The sequence below is a fragment of the Benincasa hispida genome, chromosome 10 (genome assembly GCF_009727055.1).
Source record: "Benincasa hispida cultivar B227 chromosome 10, ASM972705v1, whole genome shotgun sequence".
NCBI classification, from domain to species: Eukaryota; Viridiplantae; Streptophyta; class Magnoliopsida; order Cucurbitales; family Cucurbitaceae; genus Benincasa; species Benincasa hispida.
The window spans coordinates 15,732,223-15,751,858 of record NC_052358.1 but is presented as its reverse complement, the minus strand read 5'-3'; the positions used below and the strand labels follow the sequence as shown (position 1 = coordinate 15,751,858).

The following is a 19,636-nucleotide window of genomic DNA, read 5'->3' as shown; positions in this document are numbered from 1 at the left end:
AAGACTCTTGCTCTCTCCTAAGATCATCGCTCTCCCAATTCGCTCTCTCTAAGATCTCGATCTCTCAATCTTCGCTCTCTCCTAAAATCTTTCCGCTCTCTCACTCTCGCTCTTGCTCTCCTCGGCTCTCTTTCTCAAATCTATCTCGTCTCTCTGTTATTGTTGTTATTTTTCTATTAATGATTACTAGCTTTCATTCTTCTGGAACAATCCACAAACACTTTTTTGATTATGGATCTACTACCAGAAACTTAATGCGTAATCTTAGCATTCCAAATGTGTATTCCTGAATAATCTCATTTTCCAATTATTCAACCATTTCATTTTACCAAGTTCAATGTTAGTCAGATTAGTCATCTCGCTCTCTCCAACATTCTCGCTTGAATCTCATTCTCTCTTAAAATCTCGTTCAACATCTCGCTCTCTCCTACTATTCTCGCTTTGAATCTCGCTCTCTCCTTAATCTGCTTTAGCCCACTTATCTCCTTAATTGCTTTAAAGTTTCGACATGTGTGTAACCTTCGACAACCTAATATACAAAATTTTGTTCGTAGACAAAGTTAATTCGGAATTGTCTTTCATTCCAGGCATAACTTGTATCAATGCGCTTCATATTCGCCTGGAGTTCGCTCCCAGAAATATAGCCATCCCACACCCCCTCACGTCAATCCACAAGCCTCCGTCTAATTCAAAATGATAACAAAATGCATAGGTTGTTAGAAGCAGCTTTGAGTACACAGGTATATATAGTATACCATCTCATTACTTTATTTCCTCTATGATGGAAAAAGAAAAGTAATAAACATGCAATCTCGAGGGTGGATGTGTGTCGAAACTTCAACCTTCGACAACCTAAGCGAGATTCGCGAGATTTCCTTGTCGAGGGTTGAAGTTTTGGCCTATGTATTGTTTCCAAGTTTTTCTTTGTTCGTCGAGTTCTCAACGTTCGACCTCTAGCCTCGAACTCCCAAAACAACAATATTCTCTAATAAGTTTTGAAAACAACAATATTAATATTAAAGGTCCGGTACAAATGTCCACCTTCTCATCATCTAGAAAGGATTCTTTTTTCTTTCTTTCTTTTTTTTTTTTGGGGGGGGGGGGATCCAAATCAGAGGGGAAAAAAAGAGATTTAGCCTGCTCTTTGAAGGGTTTTTTTTAATTGATGTCAAACTCAGATGAAATTATCAAAACGAATCCCTTGCACAATAAAACAAAACCCTAGCACATACAAATCGACTCCTTTGCAAGAGGAAAAGACACTGAAGAAAGAGAAAAAGAAAGTGAGGATAATTTTATAAATTTGCTTGAAGATGGTGTATACAAAAAATCAAAAAATTTAATTTTAATAAATTGGACAAAAATCATTCTAGGCTTGAAAAATAAGTAAATAATCAATTATCTCATAATTCATGGTATATAAGTATTGATAATTGTTTATATAGGTGTAAAATTTTTCAGGTTATTCCAAAAGTTATGGCATAAGACATGAAATTATTATTATTATTTGAGTACTTAAGAGTGAGGAGATTCAAATTACAAACATCTTAATCGCTACAATATATCATCTATCCGTTCAATTATGCTCGACTTAGCAATAAAATGAAGTTATTGTCTTATAGAATGAAGATCAAATTTAGGTTCAATTTTAAATTTAACATATATGACCATTTTTTTTTTTAATATAAAATGGATTTGATAGGGTGTGAGGCGATCAAGAGACTGCAGACATATGCATAACATATGTCAACACATAAACAAGGTTTTCGAATTCTCACACCCATATGTACACATCAAATTCTATGGGAATTTTGATCTAAACGACAATGGAATTTAAATTACAAAATTAGTCACAACTTTAAAGTTAATCTTTATAGTCACTGAACTTGTCAAATACTGATAATTTAACCTATAATTAATTTTATATGAAAAGTCAAAAGTATTAATTCAATCCCAAGTAAGTAAATTAAGACATCTTTCACTTTTTTCAGAGTTAGATTCAAATCCTCTCGTTCTTCTTATAATGTTGGAAATAAAAATGGAACTTCAATCTGTTGCCTATATTTAGAAGGTGACTTGAAGTTCAAACCTCTGTGAGCAGCAGCAATATTAAAAGAGTATTAACATCAGAATTTATGGCCAAGATATTGCCAATCTCATCCAAATTGTATAAATGCCATTCCAATGGCCATCACAGAGAATTGGAAAAGGCCATATACTGTCAAGAGTTACCTCCTCCCTCCCAGGACTACCAAGGTTAGCTTCCAAAATCAGTCCCAATTTAATGTTTCTCTTGACAGAATGGTTGAAAGGCTATCATTTTACATTTCCATGCTATAAGCCTAATTCCTTCTTCAACTTCAAAAGTGTGGCTTCTATCTCGTCGATATTATCCTCGATACTACTGCCCTTACTGGTTTGACTTCGAGCGTTGTTTCTCGTTTTATCTGTATTGGAAGTTCTGAAAGAATCTGTCTTCTCTGATGCTTTGTTGTTGTTATTTGCTTCAGCTTCTGAATCATCAGTTATGTTGAGTTCTTTCTCAAGAAATTCCACAAATTCCTCCCCAATTTCCTGAAATATGTAAATACACATTCAAACAAGTCATGTAAAGGCTTCATTTTGCAATTCATTAACATATTTTCGTTGCTAGACCAAAATGATCACTTTTTGTAAGTACACATTTGAAAGTACAGAAACCAAGATGAACCAAAGTTGATATTTTAAAAAGTACATGGACTCAAATGAACCACATCCAAAAGTTAATCAACCAAATCGATGTCTCACCGCCAGTTCTTCCCATAGACTCTTTGGCGTCCCTTGTGAAGAAGCACTGGCCTCCCAATTTCGAAATTCTTCTTGAAGATCCTTAAAGAAGTCCCCTGTTAAGGAGAAAAAGCAGCTTTTAGCTACCAAAACCGTCTTAATTTACAGGCAATACAGAGGAGAAAAATGAAAGATGTTGAGCTAATTCTGAAATCAAGCAGATGATAACTAGCGTCTGCATTAATCATGTCAGAGAGAACAAATCTACCTAGTGCTATTTGAACATCCTTGAAAAAATTACCTGCAGCATAATGGAAGTGATTTTAAATAGAAGAAATGAACAAGACTAAAAGAGAGATCAACGACAGAAAAATGGGACTAAGTGCATTCAACAGATCCACATGCTCAAGGTGGAATTTTGCATAATATGTGTTCGGCAGAAAAAGAAGCTTTGATCAGGGTAACTGAGAAATCTAAAATCTCGTAAAAGAGTGTAATAAAAGGTATCTTTCAGATTAGTAACGAACAGCATATATAAATGCATTTTGTTAAGTTGAATTTCACATTGACGAAGTGGAATTAAAAATTTTCATCCGCCAAGCTAAAGTTTATGTACAAATTGATCCCAATTCGTGATAACGTTTGGCATACAAAGACAATGGCATCACTCGGCACCAAAGATAAACATTTGGCCTAGAAGGGAACTTTTCTAGTTATGCAAGAAACACATGTTCCTTCACTTGGCGCCAAAGAATTGAAATGATAGGTCGGTTAGTATTTTAGAGAGTCTGAAACTACAAGCTTAGTTACAAGGAGTGCACTAGCCTTCCAAAGAAGAGAAAGCATGGTTAAAGTGTGTGCATTTTTTTCATGATGCAACTAATATTTAAAAAGGATGCATAAAGAAGAAAAGGCATACTTGAAGTAGGAATATGAATTGTTTATAAAACTACCTTTAGGGTTAGTAAATTTTAATTTTTTTTAATTAATAACAAAGAAAACCCCCTTATTTAATAATGAAAAATCCCCAAGGCTTAGGGCTTCACAAAGGCATGAGCCTTATTCTGTGCCTCTCGCCTTTCAATGTGAGGCACTGACCTGCACCTGGCGCCTGGGAGAGCTTTTTAAAATACTGTGCAAGCTCTATAGATCTTACCTTAAAGACAATTTTAGGAACTTCTTTCATTCTTCAGTTGCTTATTTACATGCAATAAACGTGGTCTCGCAAGCAGACAAGAATTTGATAGGGAAACTCCAAAGTTCAGACAACCATATGTTCTACCATACATGCAACTGATAATTACAAAAATGATAGAAGTTAATATGCTAAAACGCCTAAAGAGATTACCGAGTCCATAAAATGTTTCTTCATCTTGAGTGTTTCTACTTTGGCTACGTTGGGTAGACGAATATGAAAAATCAGATCCTTGATTCCCATAATCATATTTCCTTCGAGATTCAGAATTCAGCAATGTGTTGTATGCATGCTTTATACGCATAAATTTCTCCTGTGCATTAGGCTACAAAAATAAACAAAAAAACAAAGAGATTTGTTACATGAACATTCACCCAATTTCAAATAGAACATTAAAAAAGCAGTCTCAAAAGAATTATCAAAACAAAGGAACATCAAAATATACTTAAAAACACATTAGCTAGAGATGTCTGTCAAAAGCTCAAACAGCCACTACATGAAATATATACAGCAGAATCCAACTAGGCGCATGAGCTTAGAATCTATACCGCCGAGTCTTTCTTCCTTTCAAATTTTAACAACGTACTTTGGTAGACTTTACTAATGTATCTCTTCGTGCACCAATTTCCATCTCTTGGATGCTACAGGGAATTTGAAGCTGCATTCGTTTTAAGATAATACTCATGGAGGAACGAGAACCAAATTACGACCTTACTTAAACGGATATGTTCTATAGGTTGTACAACCGTGTTCTCCTTGAGTTCTAAAGAAACAACTGGGTTTGCTAAAAGCGAAGTCAAAAATTTCATTGGAACATCTCAGTGGATTAGACTCTCCCACAAACTTAAGGTAGTAGATCAGATTCCACAACCTATTTACCAATTTTTAATTTTATTTTTACAGAAATCCCTATCTCAGTGGCTTGAAGCTTTCTCCTGCAATTCCCCACTTCGATTAGTTTATCAATAAAGTTATTTCCAAACTCCAACCAGATTAAAAAAGCTATGCAAAAGCATTAATCCAACTACAAGACTAGATATGACCAACAAAGAAAACGAACCCAGAAGAAAAGTAAATTAAGATGGAGGGCAAAATTATCCGATTACCTCTTTATTAACATCGGGATGATACTTCAGAGCCAGTTTCCGATAAGCCCTTTTGATTTCATTTGGAGTTGCGGTTGGAGAAACACCAAGCACTTCGTACGGTGACTCTCTCCGACTCGCTCTTACAAGCGTCACAAAGTTCTTTCTCCGATATGTCAAGTAACTAGATTCAAAGCTCTGAGGTGCCAACAACGGGTAACTGAAGAACCGGCGAATGGGTAGTGAAGATTTTAGTTGATTTCGGCAAAAGAAAATAGGAGGATGAGAAACAGATTTTGAAAAGGGTTCAGAAATAATGTAAGGGAAATTTTGCAGTGTAGCCAATTCGAGCATGTTCGTGAATTAATCTGCGATTCACTTCTCTCTCTCGGTTTGTTTCTCTTTCTCATTTTACTTGAGGTTCCTATTGAGACATTTGGCTTTCGGATTTGGTTTTGTCCTCGTGTCACTTTTTTGCGTTGGATTAAATAGTTTTTTTTATATCCAAAATTACTCATTTACCGTACCTTCATAAATCCCACTTCTTCTTCTTCCCCTGGGAATTTAGGATGCTCTCTCTTGCCGGCGGCGCTGTATTTCTCAGGGCTTTGAACAGATTTCCGGCCATCAGTCGTGGGTTTTGTTCCTTATCCAATGAGTATATTGAGCTCATCGAGACGTGTGGACGCGATCGAGAATTGAACTTCGGGAAGTTACTTCACGCTCGATTGATCATCAATGGACTAGCCCGTTTGACACATTTTGCTGCGAAGTTCATAGCCTTCTACGCCGCGTGTGGGAGAATCAAGGATGCACGGATATTGTTCGACAAAATTCCCCAAACAAATCCCCGCCGGTGGATTGTTTTGATTGGGGCATATTCTCGTTGTGGGTATTACACAGAAGCTCTGAGTGTATTTTGTGAGCTGCAGAGAGGAGGGTTGAGGCCTAGCGAGTACATCATTCCCAGTGTCTTGAAAGCATGTGGTCATCTCTCTGATAACACTACAGGGAGAAAACTACATACTTTAATCCTCAAATACTCGCTTGAATCTGATGCTTATGTCTGCAGCGCATTGATAGATATGTATGCAAAAAGTGGAGAGATTGAGAAAGCTCGGCGAGTGTTTGAATCAATGGCTGGAAAAGATTTGGTGGCATTGAATGCAATGGTTTCAGGCTATGCCCACCATGGATTGGCTGAGGAAGCTTTGAATCTGGTGGAGGAGATGCAAGTTTTGGGTGTAAAACCCAACTTGGTGACTTGGAATACTTTGGTTACAGGTTTTTCTCAAATGGGTGAGGAAGAGATGGTTCATGAGCTTTTCAAAGAGATGGAAGCCAATGGGATACAACCAGATGTAGTATCTTGGACATCTGTGATATCTGGGTTTGTACAGAATTTCAGAAATGAGGAAGCTTTCGGTACATTTAGAAGGATGTTGAATGCTGGGTTCTGTCCAACTTCTTCTACAATCAGTAGTCTTTTGCCTGCTTGTGCATCGGTCGGAAACGGGCGACGTGGGAAGGAGATCCATGGACATTCTATGGTTCTTGGAGTTGAAAAGGACGTGTATGTGAGGACTGCATTGGTTGATATGTATGCAAAATGTGGATATTTTCATGAAGCAAGGATACTATTTTGGAGGATGTCTGAAAGGAATTCAGCTACTTGGAACTCTATGATTTTTGGCTATGCAAATCATGGATGTTGCAATGAAGCAATAGAGCTTTTCCATCAAATGAAAGATGATGATGAGAAGAAACTAGATCATTTAACATTTACAGCAGTTCTCACCGCTTGTGGCCATGCTGGGTTGGTTGATTTGGGAAGGAGTTTGTTCCAATTGATGCAAAGTAAATATGGTATTGTTCCTAGAGTTGAGCATTATGCCTGTATGGTCGACGTGCTTGGTCGGGCGGGGAAGCTGGCTGAGGCTTATGATTTGATCAAGACGATGCCAGTTGAGCCGGATTTATATGTATGGGGAGCTTTATTAGGTGCATGTAGGAAGCATGGAGAAATAGAACTTGCTGAGGAAGCAGCTAAACATCTATCAGAATTGGAACCTGGAAGTGTTGGGAACAGCTTACTATTGTCAGATCTGTATGCTAATGCAGGGAGTTGGGGACATGTTGTGAAGCTGAAGAAGATGATGAAGAAGAGGAAGCTGAAGAAATTTCCTGGGTGCAGTTGGATAGGGACAGCTTAGCAAAATCTTTCTTCAAAACAACAAATACTTTTCTAAAAGTATACAACTGGAAGAAAGGGTCTATTATGGCTGAAAGCTGCCAAATTCTTCTCTCTTGAGAGCTTCCAAGAGTTCATGGTTGTCAAAATGCTTCAAAAATGATTCTCTCGACAGAATTTCAGCAAAATTAAGGTAAGAGTAGGTTGTAGTTCATTAGAGATAACCCAATAAACAGAATTTAATGTACTCATAATTTTCATTCAAGATTCTAATTACTAACTTCACTTTGTAATTCCAGTCAAACAGAGAGAGAGAAAGAGAGAGGGAGATAGCAAACATGCTCCATTCAAGATCAAGATGAAATCTTCTCAAACTTCATTTATCATTTCGAGTTTGGATTAAGAACACAATGAAAGTAAGGCCAAATCAAACCCTACTTGTCAGTTGTCATTTCTATCAATCATGCTGCCCTTTCGAGCTACACGAGTGGGTGGGTACAGTGCTCAGGTTAACCATTGGCATGCCGGTTTGACTAAGACCATGGCCATGAGCTCCCATTCCATAAAACATCATAGGCATCATCGGAGAAGGCACATAAGTCATCGGAAAAGTAGCCGGAAAATAGCCGTTTCCGTGTGAATCGGCACTGGGAGAAGAATCATGAGAGTTCTGCGTGGCCGGCATCGGAACAAGAGCTTCATCAGTAGTCGAGGAAATCTGCGTCCTCTTCAAGTAAAGTCGATACTTCTGAAGATGACTAGCAACATTTTCGCGGGTTAATCCCTCCACATTCATCATTTGCATGATAGCTTTGGGAGCTGCGTCTTTGAGACCTAGATGAGAAACCACATCCACGAACCGTTTGTGTAATTGCGGAGTCCAAGCGAGCCTCGGCCGTTTCAAGGTTCGAGCCAATGCCGCATCTTCAATCAAACTCTCCGCTCGAGGTGCTAAATTCGTCTCTTCGACAGAATCACTCCTCCTCAATTTCCTCGTATCAGATCCCAACTCATCTGGATTTATCTCCTCGTCCGATTCAACCATCACAACGTCTTCCCTACCCGTCTGATCGTACTTAAACTTGAAACTTCTGTATCCTTCCGACTGTCCATCGCGAATATTCATTATCGTCGTCTTCGACGCCGAATTAACATCCAATATACTCCGATGAGGTTCCATCAAAATCCTAAACGCCGAAGCGAGTTCCTGCGATATCAGCGATTGAGAAAGAGGGGTTAAATGTTCAACGTCCGGCAGTCCATCCTCCCACAGAAGAACTCTTTCATCGCCATTTCTACGACCATTACCACCGCCGAATTGGTACTCCCTCTTCTTCTGCTCCATCACAAATTTGCTGAACTTCGATTCCACCTCAAACAAGATCAGAAACGTCAGTAATCGGCCAACCAAATCGAGTGGTATTACAATACCTAATTCAAATCTTGGATTCAGAAAGTACTGTTGCTTCGATCCATGTCAAGATTTTTCGTTTCGGATGATGTGTTTGGGAGGCGGGAAGATCAAAGAAAATAGGAACACAGTCTCAAAGGAAGAAGAAAATCGGGAATCGGATAGAGGCAATTCGGCAAGATATTTTCGGTACGCTGAAATATCGCTCTCCTTTCATTGTCTAAGTCTACTCGCTAGACTTTAGTAGTCTACGATACTCGCTCCTGTTTGCAGAAACGTGGACTTGGTGAATCGTAGCCCTTGATGATTCAGCGGTTGAGATTAGAACGAAAAGCGATCGCGTGGTGAACTGACACCTGGAGCTGTACTTATGTGCTGCCTCGCATTGGTCGAAGAGCATAGTCAAAACTACATTTTGAAGGCTATTATGGTAATTTAAAGGAAGTTAGTGCGTCACTATTTCGTGGAAAGTGGCTTAGTGGGCCGAGATTCACATTGGCCCACTGGCAAATTTACGTAGCCGTTTTAAGTTTGGGAATTGGAGTGTATGACAAATTTTTGAGTATGGTTTTGCAAAATAGCAAAATCTAGGAATAATAAGATTTATGACAATTCACATGACATGTACATAGCCACGAATTTTTAAATCTCTATTTTACCCTTGTTTAGTTCATAGCAGCTTTTGTTATTAATTTACCGGGTAAAGGTAGAATAATAAACAATGACAAAATTCTCTACCTAAACAATGACAGGATTCTGTATACACGATAATTGTTGATGTCTTAGTTCTCCATTTTTCCTCTAATAGTTTCATTTGAAAAACTAAATATAACTACCTTCCTCAAAAGAATTGTCCGAATTAATCTCACTTTAATTAAATATCCAGATTTTTCTACCCAATTTATATTTTAAATATCCATATATTATCAAATTTCATTTATCTAATCAAATTTTAAATTTATTAAAATATTTGAATTGCTTTTCATTAATTTATATACATTTTTAATAAATTAACTAAATATTTTCCCCATATTTTTGAAGGTTTAAATTATTTTGTATATGTTATAGATTCAATTGTTCATATTTCATATTTAGTCACTATTTTAGCTGATAATTTGATAATACCTGACTTGCCTTAGTTGGTTCGTATGTCTGAAATAATAACCAATATATAAATATGTGGAGAGCTTGATTAATAACCGGGATATAAATACAATGTAATTGAAGAGTTTGATTAATAACTAAACTAATCATATTATAACATAACATATCCAATTTCAAAACTGACAATAAGCGTTATTATGTGATTTTTTCCCCTCTTTTGGAATTTGAATTTATTTTTAATATTTAAATTAAATTTCGATAACTAGTTCACGAATTGATTTAAAATAAACCAATCTCTTTCTTATTTTTCTCCTCTAATTGATTCAAATTAGTTGTCTGTTTTGTTTTGATTTAACCACTTTTTAAAACTATTCAGATCTTTAATTTGTTTAACACCATTTTGATTTTAATTTATAATATATATTTAAATTTTACATTATTTTGTTCGTTTTTTTATTATTTTAAATTTGGATCATTTTTTTTATCTTGATTAGGATTTTACTTAATATTTTATACATATTATCATCTAACAAACTATATATTTTATTTAAATTTATCATTTTTTGTATTTTTTAATCACCTTTTATTCATTATCACCTTATTATATTGTTATAGCATTAATTTGTTTTTTGACAAACAAATAAGTATTCACTTTTGCCACCTTGCTGTTTTTATATGCCTTTACAACGAGTTAGGTTTCTTTCCTAGGTTTTGTGGTTGATAGAGTTTTAAATACAGTAAAATTGTTGAAGCTTAAATGAAAATAGAATTATGAATATAGTGTAATTGTAAATAAACGTACTTCCTGATTTTTCTCCCCATAATTATATTTGAATTTATATTTTATTATCAAATTAGATTTTATCCAACTACTTATCAAATTAATCATAAGAAACAAAAACTTCCTGATTTTTCTCTCCAATTCATATTTGAATTTATTTATTTATTTTTTTTTTTCAAATATGCTTTTATCCAACTAACTTTCGATTTGTTCAAATGTTTGTTAAAAATTCAATTGTAACTACATATTTTTTCTCATTATTTTATACATATTGTTATAAAATTAATTTGATCTTTTTTTCTTCATAATTTCGATGTTTTTAATTTTTCATATTGAAACACGTNGTACATAATAATATATTTAAAGAATTGTAAATATAGCAAAATTTATTGGTGATAGACTTTATTGCTAATAGACTCATATATTCAATCTATTATTAATATTAATATTATTGTTGTTATCGTCGTCATCTTCATTATCACTTTTTATAAAAATAAGATAACAAAAAACCCTAAATCTCATGTTCTTTATCTTCTTCACCTAACCACCTTCAAAATCTATTTTTCTCCTTCTTAATCTCATGTATGTGATTGTTGGTTCAACAACCCTTTCTTGAATTCCATCGTATTGGCTAGCTTTTGACGATCACCCTCGCCAGGTCACCAACCCTTTTCACGCGCACACATGTTTCCTGCTCTTGTTTCTACTTTGGACATCGTCTTCAACAATGACGTTTTGGGATCAATAGTGTTTAAAGTTGGCTTTCAAGATCGTATGAGCAAAATGGTCACATGGAATGAAGACGACGAAACTCCCTACTACTGGTTTGATGTCAAATGTAATCATATTTTCAATAGTCACATCGTCATAAAGTTGTGATTCCTTCACATACTCACTTGTCAACAACAACTTTACTGGTAGAATCAACTTTCCTCTTTCTCACCTTAGAGGGAGTCCATCGTTGTAGACATCCATAAGTTTCTAATGATCCCCACCGCTTGGTCGTCATCTTCTTTCGCATACACACGTTCTATAGGCAGCTAGAAGCATTAAGAACCACATTTGGTGATTTTTAATTGTTATTTTTGGAATGTTTAGATATTGTGTATTTGTGGTTGTAGAATGTTTAGGAAAAGTATATTTGTGGTATTCGTGTTGTTTTTGAAGCAGTGTATCTTTGCATTCCTGTTTGTACTTAATTTTTTTTGTTTTATGGTAATTTTGTCATTTACTAATTAGTATTTTCTATTATATAAATTCATTTTGCTATTTTTATAATTTTGAAACATTTTCGCCATTTTTCTAAATGGACCTTTAAAATTTGTTGTTTCTCTTGTCAAACCCTAATTTTTTTAGTACTTTTAGACCTAAAGTAATAACTAGTTTATCCTTAAACAAAGTTTGTGTATCTTAAAAAGTGGAAAAAAGAAAAAGTTTTTTTTGTATGGAAGGCCCCATTTTAGGGCCCAAATGAAATTTGGACAAAGATTAAAATTTACTCAAAAAATCGTTCTTCTTACTCCAGGTGCGTGTGAAAGTACCATATTGTCTCCAAACTGCACACGAGGGTTTGGCGCTCAAATAGATTCTCATTCCTTCATCTCGCTTCTCGCTTCTTCCTTTTGTTTCTCATTATACACAACTACAACTTTTTTCTTCGATTTGTTTTCTTTGTTCAGATTCTTCCTCTCGTTTCTTGCTCTAGTTTCTCACTCATTTTTCTTGTTCCTCATTAGGCACAAACTGTAATTTTTTTCCTTTGATTTTTTCATTTATTTAGATTCTTCTTCCTCTAGCTTCTCGCTCCCACCTCTCACTTCTCGCTCCTTCCTCTTGTTCCTCATCGGACACAATTTAAAATTTTTTTCCTTCAGGAAAAAAACTACAAAACGAATAAAGAAGAGAAGAAAATTTGGAGGAGGAGGAAGAAGACGGCGACAAATGCATAACAAATGAAGAATTTGTTTTTCCTTTTTTACGGATAGAGTTATTGCAAAACGAAGAAGAATGAAGAAGTGCATTAGGGGGTAAAGTGGTAATTTCTCATGGTACTGACATAAGCAAAAGACAAAATTCATTGGTTTTTAAAACTAGGTTTAATTTTCATTTGGACCCCTATTCTAAAAAAAAATACTTTTTTGGTCCCTAGATTTTAGGTTTAGTTTTATTCAATTCATAGGTTTCAAAATGTTAGCGGTGCAGTAATTGTGAAAAAATCGATGTTAAAAGTCTAATCTTGAAACTTAAGGACAAAACAAAATTCAAATCCTAGTACAGTATTTTGAAATTTAAGAACTAAGTTAAAATCAAATTCAAAACTTAAGAATAGAAATGTAACATTTTGAAAATTAGGACAAAATAAAAGCTAGACACACAACCTAACAAACAAAGAAGGTATCTTTATTAAAAATTAGAACAAATTGTAAAAATTACCTCTAAAATATAGTGGTAGTTACAATTAATTTTCTATGGTGAAAATTGATTCCACTTATACATAAAAAGTATGTTCCCGGATCTAGATCCCGGAATTCACTTTCTTCTTTGATTCTGCTTTCTCACTCGATCTTAGGTGGCTAAGTTTCAAGAAGACAAGGTAGACGAAGCAGTCGATCAGGCCTTGACAAAGTGAAGAAATATCTATTCAATCCTCCTGGTAATACTTGATCATCTGAGAATGTGAAAAAAGTCTCTTCCATTTTAGAGACACAAAATTGGACCTTCAAACTTATAACAATTATAGAAATTAGATACCCAAATGGTAAAAATTAAACCCTCACATTTATATAATTATTAACATTTGCACTAAGTTTGAGATTTCGATTATAACTGTTCGCCTCGTGATTTGTATCTTAAAGTGCTTATGAATAAGGGTAAAAGATGATACTAGATGAATGAAGATGAATGACAAATTGCTTCTCTATATGAGAAGAGTAGGTAATGCATCGAAGTGGATATGGCACACTTATATAATGCGTATAAGCCTTCTTGAATCAAACCCAAGTATAAATCTGACTTAAGCTTCCTTGTAAGTCCAAGGTCGAACATAGGGATTTTTGGATAGTCTAACGCAGTCCTTGCGTTGCTTCAATTGTAGATGGTTCCTGGATTAGTGAGAGTAAAGATTATTTACACTAATCTCGATGCACATATACAAGAAAACATAGGAGTTCAAGGGGAAAAGAGGAATTTACGGGTGAATGGTGCTAAGTGTTTGGGGATATGCGTTTCCAAGCTAGATGAACAAATGTGTGAAAATGTGAGAGTGGGATGAAGATGATATGGATGCTTGTTTACAAACCAAGTGTATGTGTATGCATAAGTTCTTTGTTCCTTAGATCGTGTTGTTTAACATTTCTCAATGCGAATGCTACATATATTCCTATCTCTAAGGTGCATGCGTTGGTGACAGAGAATAGTGAAAACACAAGTATTTTTATCTTTAGACCTACTACACGTTGTGACTCAATGTGCTCTTTAGTTAACATACTGTCTTGAACAGTTTAACTATGTAATAACTTCAATCAAGTGATCAAGATGATTAAAGCATGGAATTCAAGTATGCAACAAATCAGAAAAATGGCAGCCACACACAAATTTGAATGTAGACAGAGAAACAAGAGTGGATTGATCAAATGTAAGATTGAATTTAAAGATAGCAAATATGTTTACAATAATCTCAACTTAATTGCATGGGATGGTAAATGAAAGTGAGAAGTAAAAGAAGAGAAAGAAGTCAACCCGCAGAGTTCAATCTCTTGTCATCTTTGGCTTGATTTAAATGCTTGTTGCCACCAACTAGGTGAAGAGGTGATAAAGAATTCTCTCTCAAGCTTAGCCTTCAATAACTCTTCGATCAACGATGGAAATGGATATTTTCCTTCTATCTTCTTCTTGCAATGGCAGAACTTCTAGCTATCTGAATCCTCTAAGTCTTCTAATGTGTCTTATTGTTTCTCTTGGCTGCAAGCTTCCCTATTTGTAGGCGTTTCCTTCAGAAGCCTGTGACAAGACTCACATTAAACTCCATGCCCTGGTCAACCGCTTGCCATTTCAAAGCTTTTCAGACGCCGCCAGTCAGATGCTCATACCTGCAAGTGGTGATTTGACAGATAAAGCGTGAGCCAATGTATCTCTTATGCCCTCGTGTTAGCTTGGTTTGCGACACTAGGTGAAATTTCTGGAATTTCTGCAATCAAATGTGTTCATCAATGTTAAATATCATTTTTGCTGTTGTTCAGTATGTTTTTAGGGGGTTATTGTTAATTCTCGAATACCCATCAAGCTTGGTATTGATATTTAGTATACCTATGGTGATCGAATGCTAGATTTGGGAGTTCTCAGCGTGACATCCAGCCATACTAAGTTCGATTTTTTGGTGATTTCGAAGTATTTTGGGGTACGACATTGTTGACTTTGTGTGGGTTTTACTTGGTCTTAAAAACCCACCCACTTATGGTTTGATTTTTTTTGTTGTTCATGGGTTTTCGGTGTTAGATTCAGGTTTTTGGAGGATTTCTGAAATTTACACCAAGCTGTGCAACATTATTAAAGGTTGAATTTGGTGACTTTGGCACTTAATCCAAGATTCAAGCAAGGCCAAGTGCAGGATTAATTTGCCTATTATCTTAGGTTTGATATTGAGGTAAGTAATCTTACTACTGAAATTGCCTATATGCCAGATGATGAAATTTAAGTGTTCATTTGAGGATTCTGAGGTTGTTTTTATCGAATTGCATGAGGATGAATAGGTTGTTCTGGTTATGTTTTAAAAATGTTATGAATGCTAGCATGAACACATTATTTTTTGTTTATATTATTTGCTGGATGACTATGAGCATGATCATATGTATTTGCATGTTGTGAGACAATGTTTTATGATGCATGTTATATTTATGATAGTGATAGTTACTCTTATCGGTGGTTAGATACCCACTAGAGGTTTATATTTCTTTCGGGATCCACCAGAGGTTTGTATATCCTTCAGGATTCACTAGAGGTTGTGTTTCCTACGGGATTCACCAGAGGTGGTGAGCTCCTTCAGGACTTCACCAGAGGTTTGTGTTTCTTTCGGGATTCACCAGAAGTTTGTGTATCCTTCGGGATTCACCAGAGGTTGTGGGTACATTTAAACCATGGTAGAGTGAATTCAACTATTCAATAATTAGTCATCCCATGAAAAACTAAAGGATTATGCACGTCCCACTAGAACGTGGCATCTAGAGGACATAGATGCTTAGCCTAACCCCAGCAGTGGGGTTACTTACTGAATATTTTATACTCATTCTTTCTCATGTTTATTTTTCAGGTAAGGGTAAGGGCGCGTTGACGAATAACAAGCGAAATACGTGATCGAGCCACTGGGACCAGTCATATGCTTTCGCTCATGTTTTCAAAATTTATGTTTTACATTTTTTTAGTTTTGATGTTTGAACTCGAAGATTTGATATTTGAGCTTTAGACTTTTTGAGAGCATTTTCTATATTCGATTTATGGTTTTAAGGGTACCTTGCTAATTGAATTTCAGTTATTTAGTTTTAATGAAATTAATTATTCTACATTATTTATCAAGTTTTACTAAGTTATGAAAATATGTCAATTTGAATGGTAGGCATGCATGTCTATAGTAACAACCTAGTTTATGTCCTAGGGAGTCAGACCGTTCATTACAAGCTCTACCTCTCATCATGTCAACTTATAAGTTCTTTAAGGTTGGTGTCCGAAAAATACAGGTTTGTTCCTTCTCTTAAAGAAATATATATCTCATCTCCTGTGCGGCAAACCCTTCTGTCAACAACTCTTTGTTTTCTAAAATATTTTCATCTTTATAAACTAGTAATACGTTAGACGCTATTCTTGTAAAAAAAAAACTTTCAACACACAAATTGTTATTCCTTTAGGACTACCCATGTGTTGATTCAGGTGACCTACCTTCATTTTGGCTTGACCCCATAGGTGTCATGTGAGTATTCATCTACAAGCAAGTGCCTTTCACAACTAAAATCATATCTAAGCATTTATGCATTTAAGATGACCAAATTTTCTTGGGTTTAGAAAGTGGAATCGGGATGCATTGGTCTTCGTTACTTAATTTGGTTTTGGCTAGCCTCCATGGGTGCCATGTGAGCATCCAACTACGGCTAAGTGCCATTCCCAATCTTCTCTTATCAACTGGAGTTCTTCCCCCTTTTTCGTTGACAATTGAGTTTGCTTTTTATGTCCAAAATCATTGTTATATATATATATTGTTCTTTTTAATCAAGCGGACGTATTAACTCGGACCTCCCCTACTCCCAAATTTTGGAGATAAGCAAGGTTCTCATTGCTGAAAGAGAATTATGAAAATGTCTTAAAATTTTCAAAAGGAGGTTTGAGTTAAGGCTTTGACATTAGTGTTGGGCTTTATGTCATAAAACTCGTGGTTTGTAAACAATAAACTCATTTTGTAAATCGATAAAGTTGTTATTGAATATATGAATTGCTTATTTCGTTTTAGAAATAAATCCAATAAACTAAAAAATCTGTGACTATTACATGAGTACTTGAACTTTATGTGGAGATATAAAAGTGAATCGGGTTCGAGTAAATAGTCAAAATGATCTATAGTATACGAATAAGGTTGGGTGCCTTATTCTGGTAACACTATCGGATTCGACCCACTTTATAGTTGTTACAAGAAGTTGTAAAGTGCTAGAAACGAAGTAATCTTGATTCGTTCATATGATGTCATGAGGAGTGAGGGTGTCTTGTACAATGAGTTTGCATAAGATTGGATCAAGAAATAAGTCGCTCTTACTTTATCATGTCGTTTACTATTTAAGACTGACTATTTCAAAACGATGACCTAGGTAACTTGACCTTAATCCTGAGCTAACCATAAACTCCTGTTTATTCGGGATTATCCTTAGATTTGCAAAGGTGAGGGTTGGCTCAATAGCGTCGACTCAATAAACCTCCCATTTTAGGGGTAAGATCAGGTAGATAGGTAAGGACAAAGGGTACAAGATGAAATTCACTCCTACGCACTTTTAGGGATAGTAGAGAGGTTATTCCCTTAAGTGTTGACTCTGGATCTTGAATAAGGGGCCTCACCCTCTCATTGGCCTGAGAGAGATTTTGTTTGTTGATTGGATCACAAACAAATTGTTCATTAGAGGATCAGTGGAACTTAAGAAACAAGAGGTAATCTCATGGATAAAACAGTCATTTGACCTAGTCGTTATTACGAACAACCTGTGAAGGGTTGACTTACTAATTATGGTTATATCGAGTGGATACAATATATCTACTGTGGGGGGAGTACAACTACTAGGCTTTAGTGAAGTGTCCCGGTAGTTATCGAATGAGGGTTAATTCGGTGTAAAGAGTTTCGTCAATTAATTTGGATCGTTGGAGTCCATGATCTGTAGGTCCATTAGGTCCCATACTAGTTCAAAGACAGATTAGCCTTGAATAATATGATAAGTTGATTTGAAATGTTAAAATTCGAATTAAGGGAATTATAATTATATGTGATATAATTACACATTTAATTTTGGAATTAAATGTAATTGGAGAATCGATTAATATATAAATATGATTTAAATATTAATTTCATGAATATGGATTCATGGTAATGGAATTGGTGACAAAATAATTTAATATTTGATATTAAATTAATAGAATTAATCAAATTATTTAATTAATTTTTATTTATTAATTTTATTAGAAAAATTGATTATTGAATTAGTTTTTGTAAAACTAATAAAATTTCAATTTTAATTAAATAATTAAAATTGGAAAAGGTTTTGATTTTGAAAATCAAATTTCAAAATCAAAAAGGAAAATTGAAAATGGAGAAAAATCCCAATGTGGGATTTTCCTACTTTCAAGCAAGAAGGTTAATCACCTTCTTACACACAATTCCACCACAAAATTCAAGGAATAGTTGGAATCACTTCAAGTGATCAGTTTGCATGAGAGTCATATAATAAAACCACTCTTGATTGAGTGGAAAAGCTGATGCAATTGCTGAATTGCTGAGTTTTTTAAGGTTGAAGAAGTTGTTCTTCAATAAGTTGAAAAACCAGAAAAACTCTCCTCCAGTTCCCTAAGTTCAAGCTTATTTTGAGTCTCACAACTCAATCTAAGGCTCCTAGAGAATAGTAGGGAAGCTCTAGTGGTAGTCCATATCAAGAATTGGAGAAGATTACAGCCGAATTTCGAGTTTGAAGAGGATATTCAAAGGTGTGTAATGAAACTCTCTTGATACGCCCATGAACATGCTTATTTTAATGTCAAAATTGAGGAATTAGAATGCTTAATGATACCGTTTTCTTCCACTGCATGTTTCTGTAAACCAACAATTGGTATCAGAGCATCATTTATGTATTCAATTCGAGTTAATTCTGGCTTGGTGGGTGTTTTTCATAAGTTGTATGAAAATGATGAACTGATATGATTTTTGTGAGTTTTGGCATTGATTTCTCTTCAATTATGTTGTAATTCTTGTAATTGGCTCTTGATTGATAGACCTTAATGTGTGATTAAGTGTCTATAATTTAATTGGAGTCATTAGAGTTGCAATTAGGTTATAATTGAAGAAAAAAGTGAAGAAGGTCGAGCGACAGAAACTGTTTTTTTAGCCACTGCCTCATACTCGATGGTACTCGATGGCATTTAATTGATGGTATTTTGGTAAATACTCGATGCACGATACCATACTCGATGGTACTCGATGGTATTTTGGTAAATATTCAATGCAAGATGCTATTCTTGATGCTCGATGACATACTTGATGCTTATACTCGATGGCATACTCGATGCACGATGCTATACTCGATGCTCAATGGCATACTTGATGTTCATACTCGATGTCATACTCGATGCACGATGCCATACTTGATGCTTATGCTCGATGGCATACTCGATGCTTGATGTCATACTTGATGCTCGATGGCATACTTGATGCTCATACTCGATGGCATCCTTGATGCTTGATGGCGTACTCGATGCTTGATGGCATGCTCGATGGTACTCGACGCTTGATGGTACTCGATGGTTTTTTGCCCGGTTCAGCTCAATTTTGAGCATTGGAGGTCCAATTCGAGAGGTTCGGGTCCGGTTC

The 19,636-nt window shown here is 35.3% G+C and overlaps 3 protein-coding genes across 4 annotated transcripts; 1 reads left to right on the top strand and 2 right to left on the bottom strand.

The window, feature by feature from the left end:
- Nucleotides 1-2,039: 2,039 nt before the first annotated feature.
- Nucleotides 2,040-5,431, bottom strand: LOC120088097 (dnaJ homolog subfamily B member 8). Of its 2 annotated transcripts, XM_039045155.1 has the most exons (5): nucleotides 5,068-5,431; nucleotides 4,115-4,286; nucleotides 3,035-3,067; nucleotides 2,788-2,882; nucleotides 2,040-2,574 (listed from the first exon to the last, which is right to left on the bottom strand). In XM_039045155.1, the coding sequence occupies exons 1-5, from the start codon at nucleotides 5,398-5,400 to the stop codon at nucleotides 2,335-2,337; spliced, it is 873 nt and encodes a 290-aa protein (XP_038901083.1). In that variant the 5' UTR covers nucleotides 5,401-5,431; the 3' UTR covers nucleotides 2,040-2,334. The 2 variants fall into 2 exon arrangements, with proteins under 2 accessions (XP_038901083.1, XP_038901084.1); XM_039045156.1 differs by lacking the exon at nucleotides 3,035-3,067.
- Nucleotides 5,432-5,582: 151 nt separating this feature from the next.
- Nucleotides 5,583-7,676, top strand: LOC120088095 (pentatricopeptide repeat-containing protein At5g59600-like). The gene is made up of 2 exons (XM_039045153.1): nucleotides 5,583-7,430; nucleotides 7,537-7,676. Exon 1 carries the CDS (start codon nucleotides 5,616-5,618, stop codon nucleotides 7,257-7,259), a length of 1,644 nt encoding a protein of 547 aa, XP_038901081.1. The 5' UTR covers nucleotides 5,583-5,615; the 3' UTR covers nucleotides 7,260-7,430; nucleotides 7,537-7,676.
- On the bottom strand, nucleotides 7,591-9,299 carry LOC120088096 (transcription factor PCL1-like). Its single transcript, XM_039045154.1, has one exon. The coding sequence runs from the start codon at nucleotides 8,580-8,582 to the stop codon at nucleotides 7,695-7,697; it is 888 nt and encodes a 295-aa protein (XP_038901082.1). The 5' UTR covers nucleotides 8,583-9,299; the 3' UTR covers nucleotides 7,591-7,694.
- Between the last annotated feature and the right edge of the window lie 10,337 nt (nucleotides 9,300-19,636).

Coding starts and splice junctions, on each gene's coding strand:
- LOC120088096 (XM_039045154.1), bottom strand. CDS start 8,582: ATGGAGCAGAAGAAGAGGGAGTACCAATTCGGCGGTGGTAATGGTCGT.
- LOC120088095 (XM_039045153.1), top strand. CDS start 5,616: ATGCTCTCTCTTGCCGGCGGCGCTGTATTTCTCAGGGCTTTGAACAGA.
- LOC120088097 (XM_039045155.1), bottom strand. CDS start 5,400: ATGCTCGAATTGGCTACACTGCAAAATTTCCCTTACATTATTTCTGAA. Junction 4,287..5,067: donor ATCCCGATGTTAATAAAGAG/GTAATCGGATAA, acceptor TTATTTTTGTAG/CCTAATGCACAGGAGAAATT. Junction 3,068..4,114: donor AGAAACATTTTATGGACTCG/GTAATCTCTTTA, acceptor ATTATGCTGCAG/GTAATTTTTTCAAGGATGTT.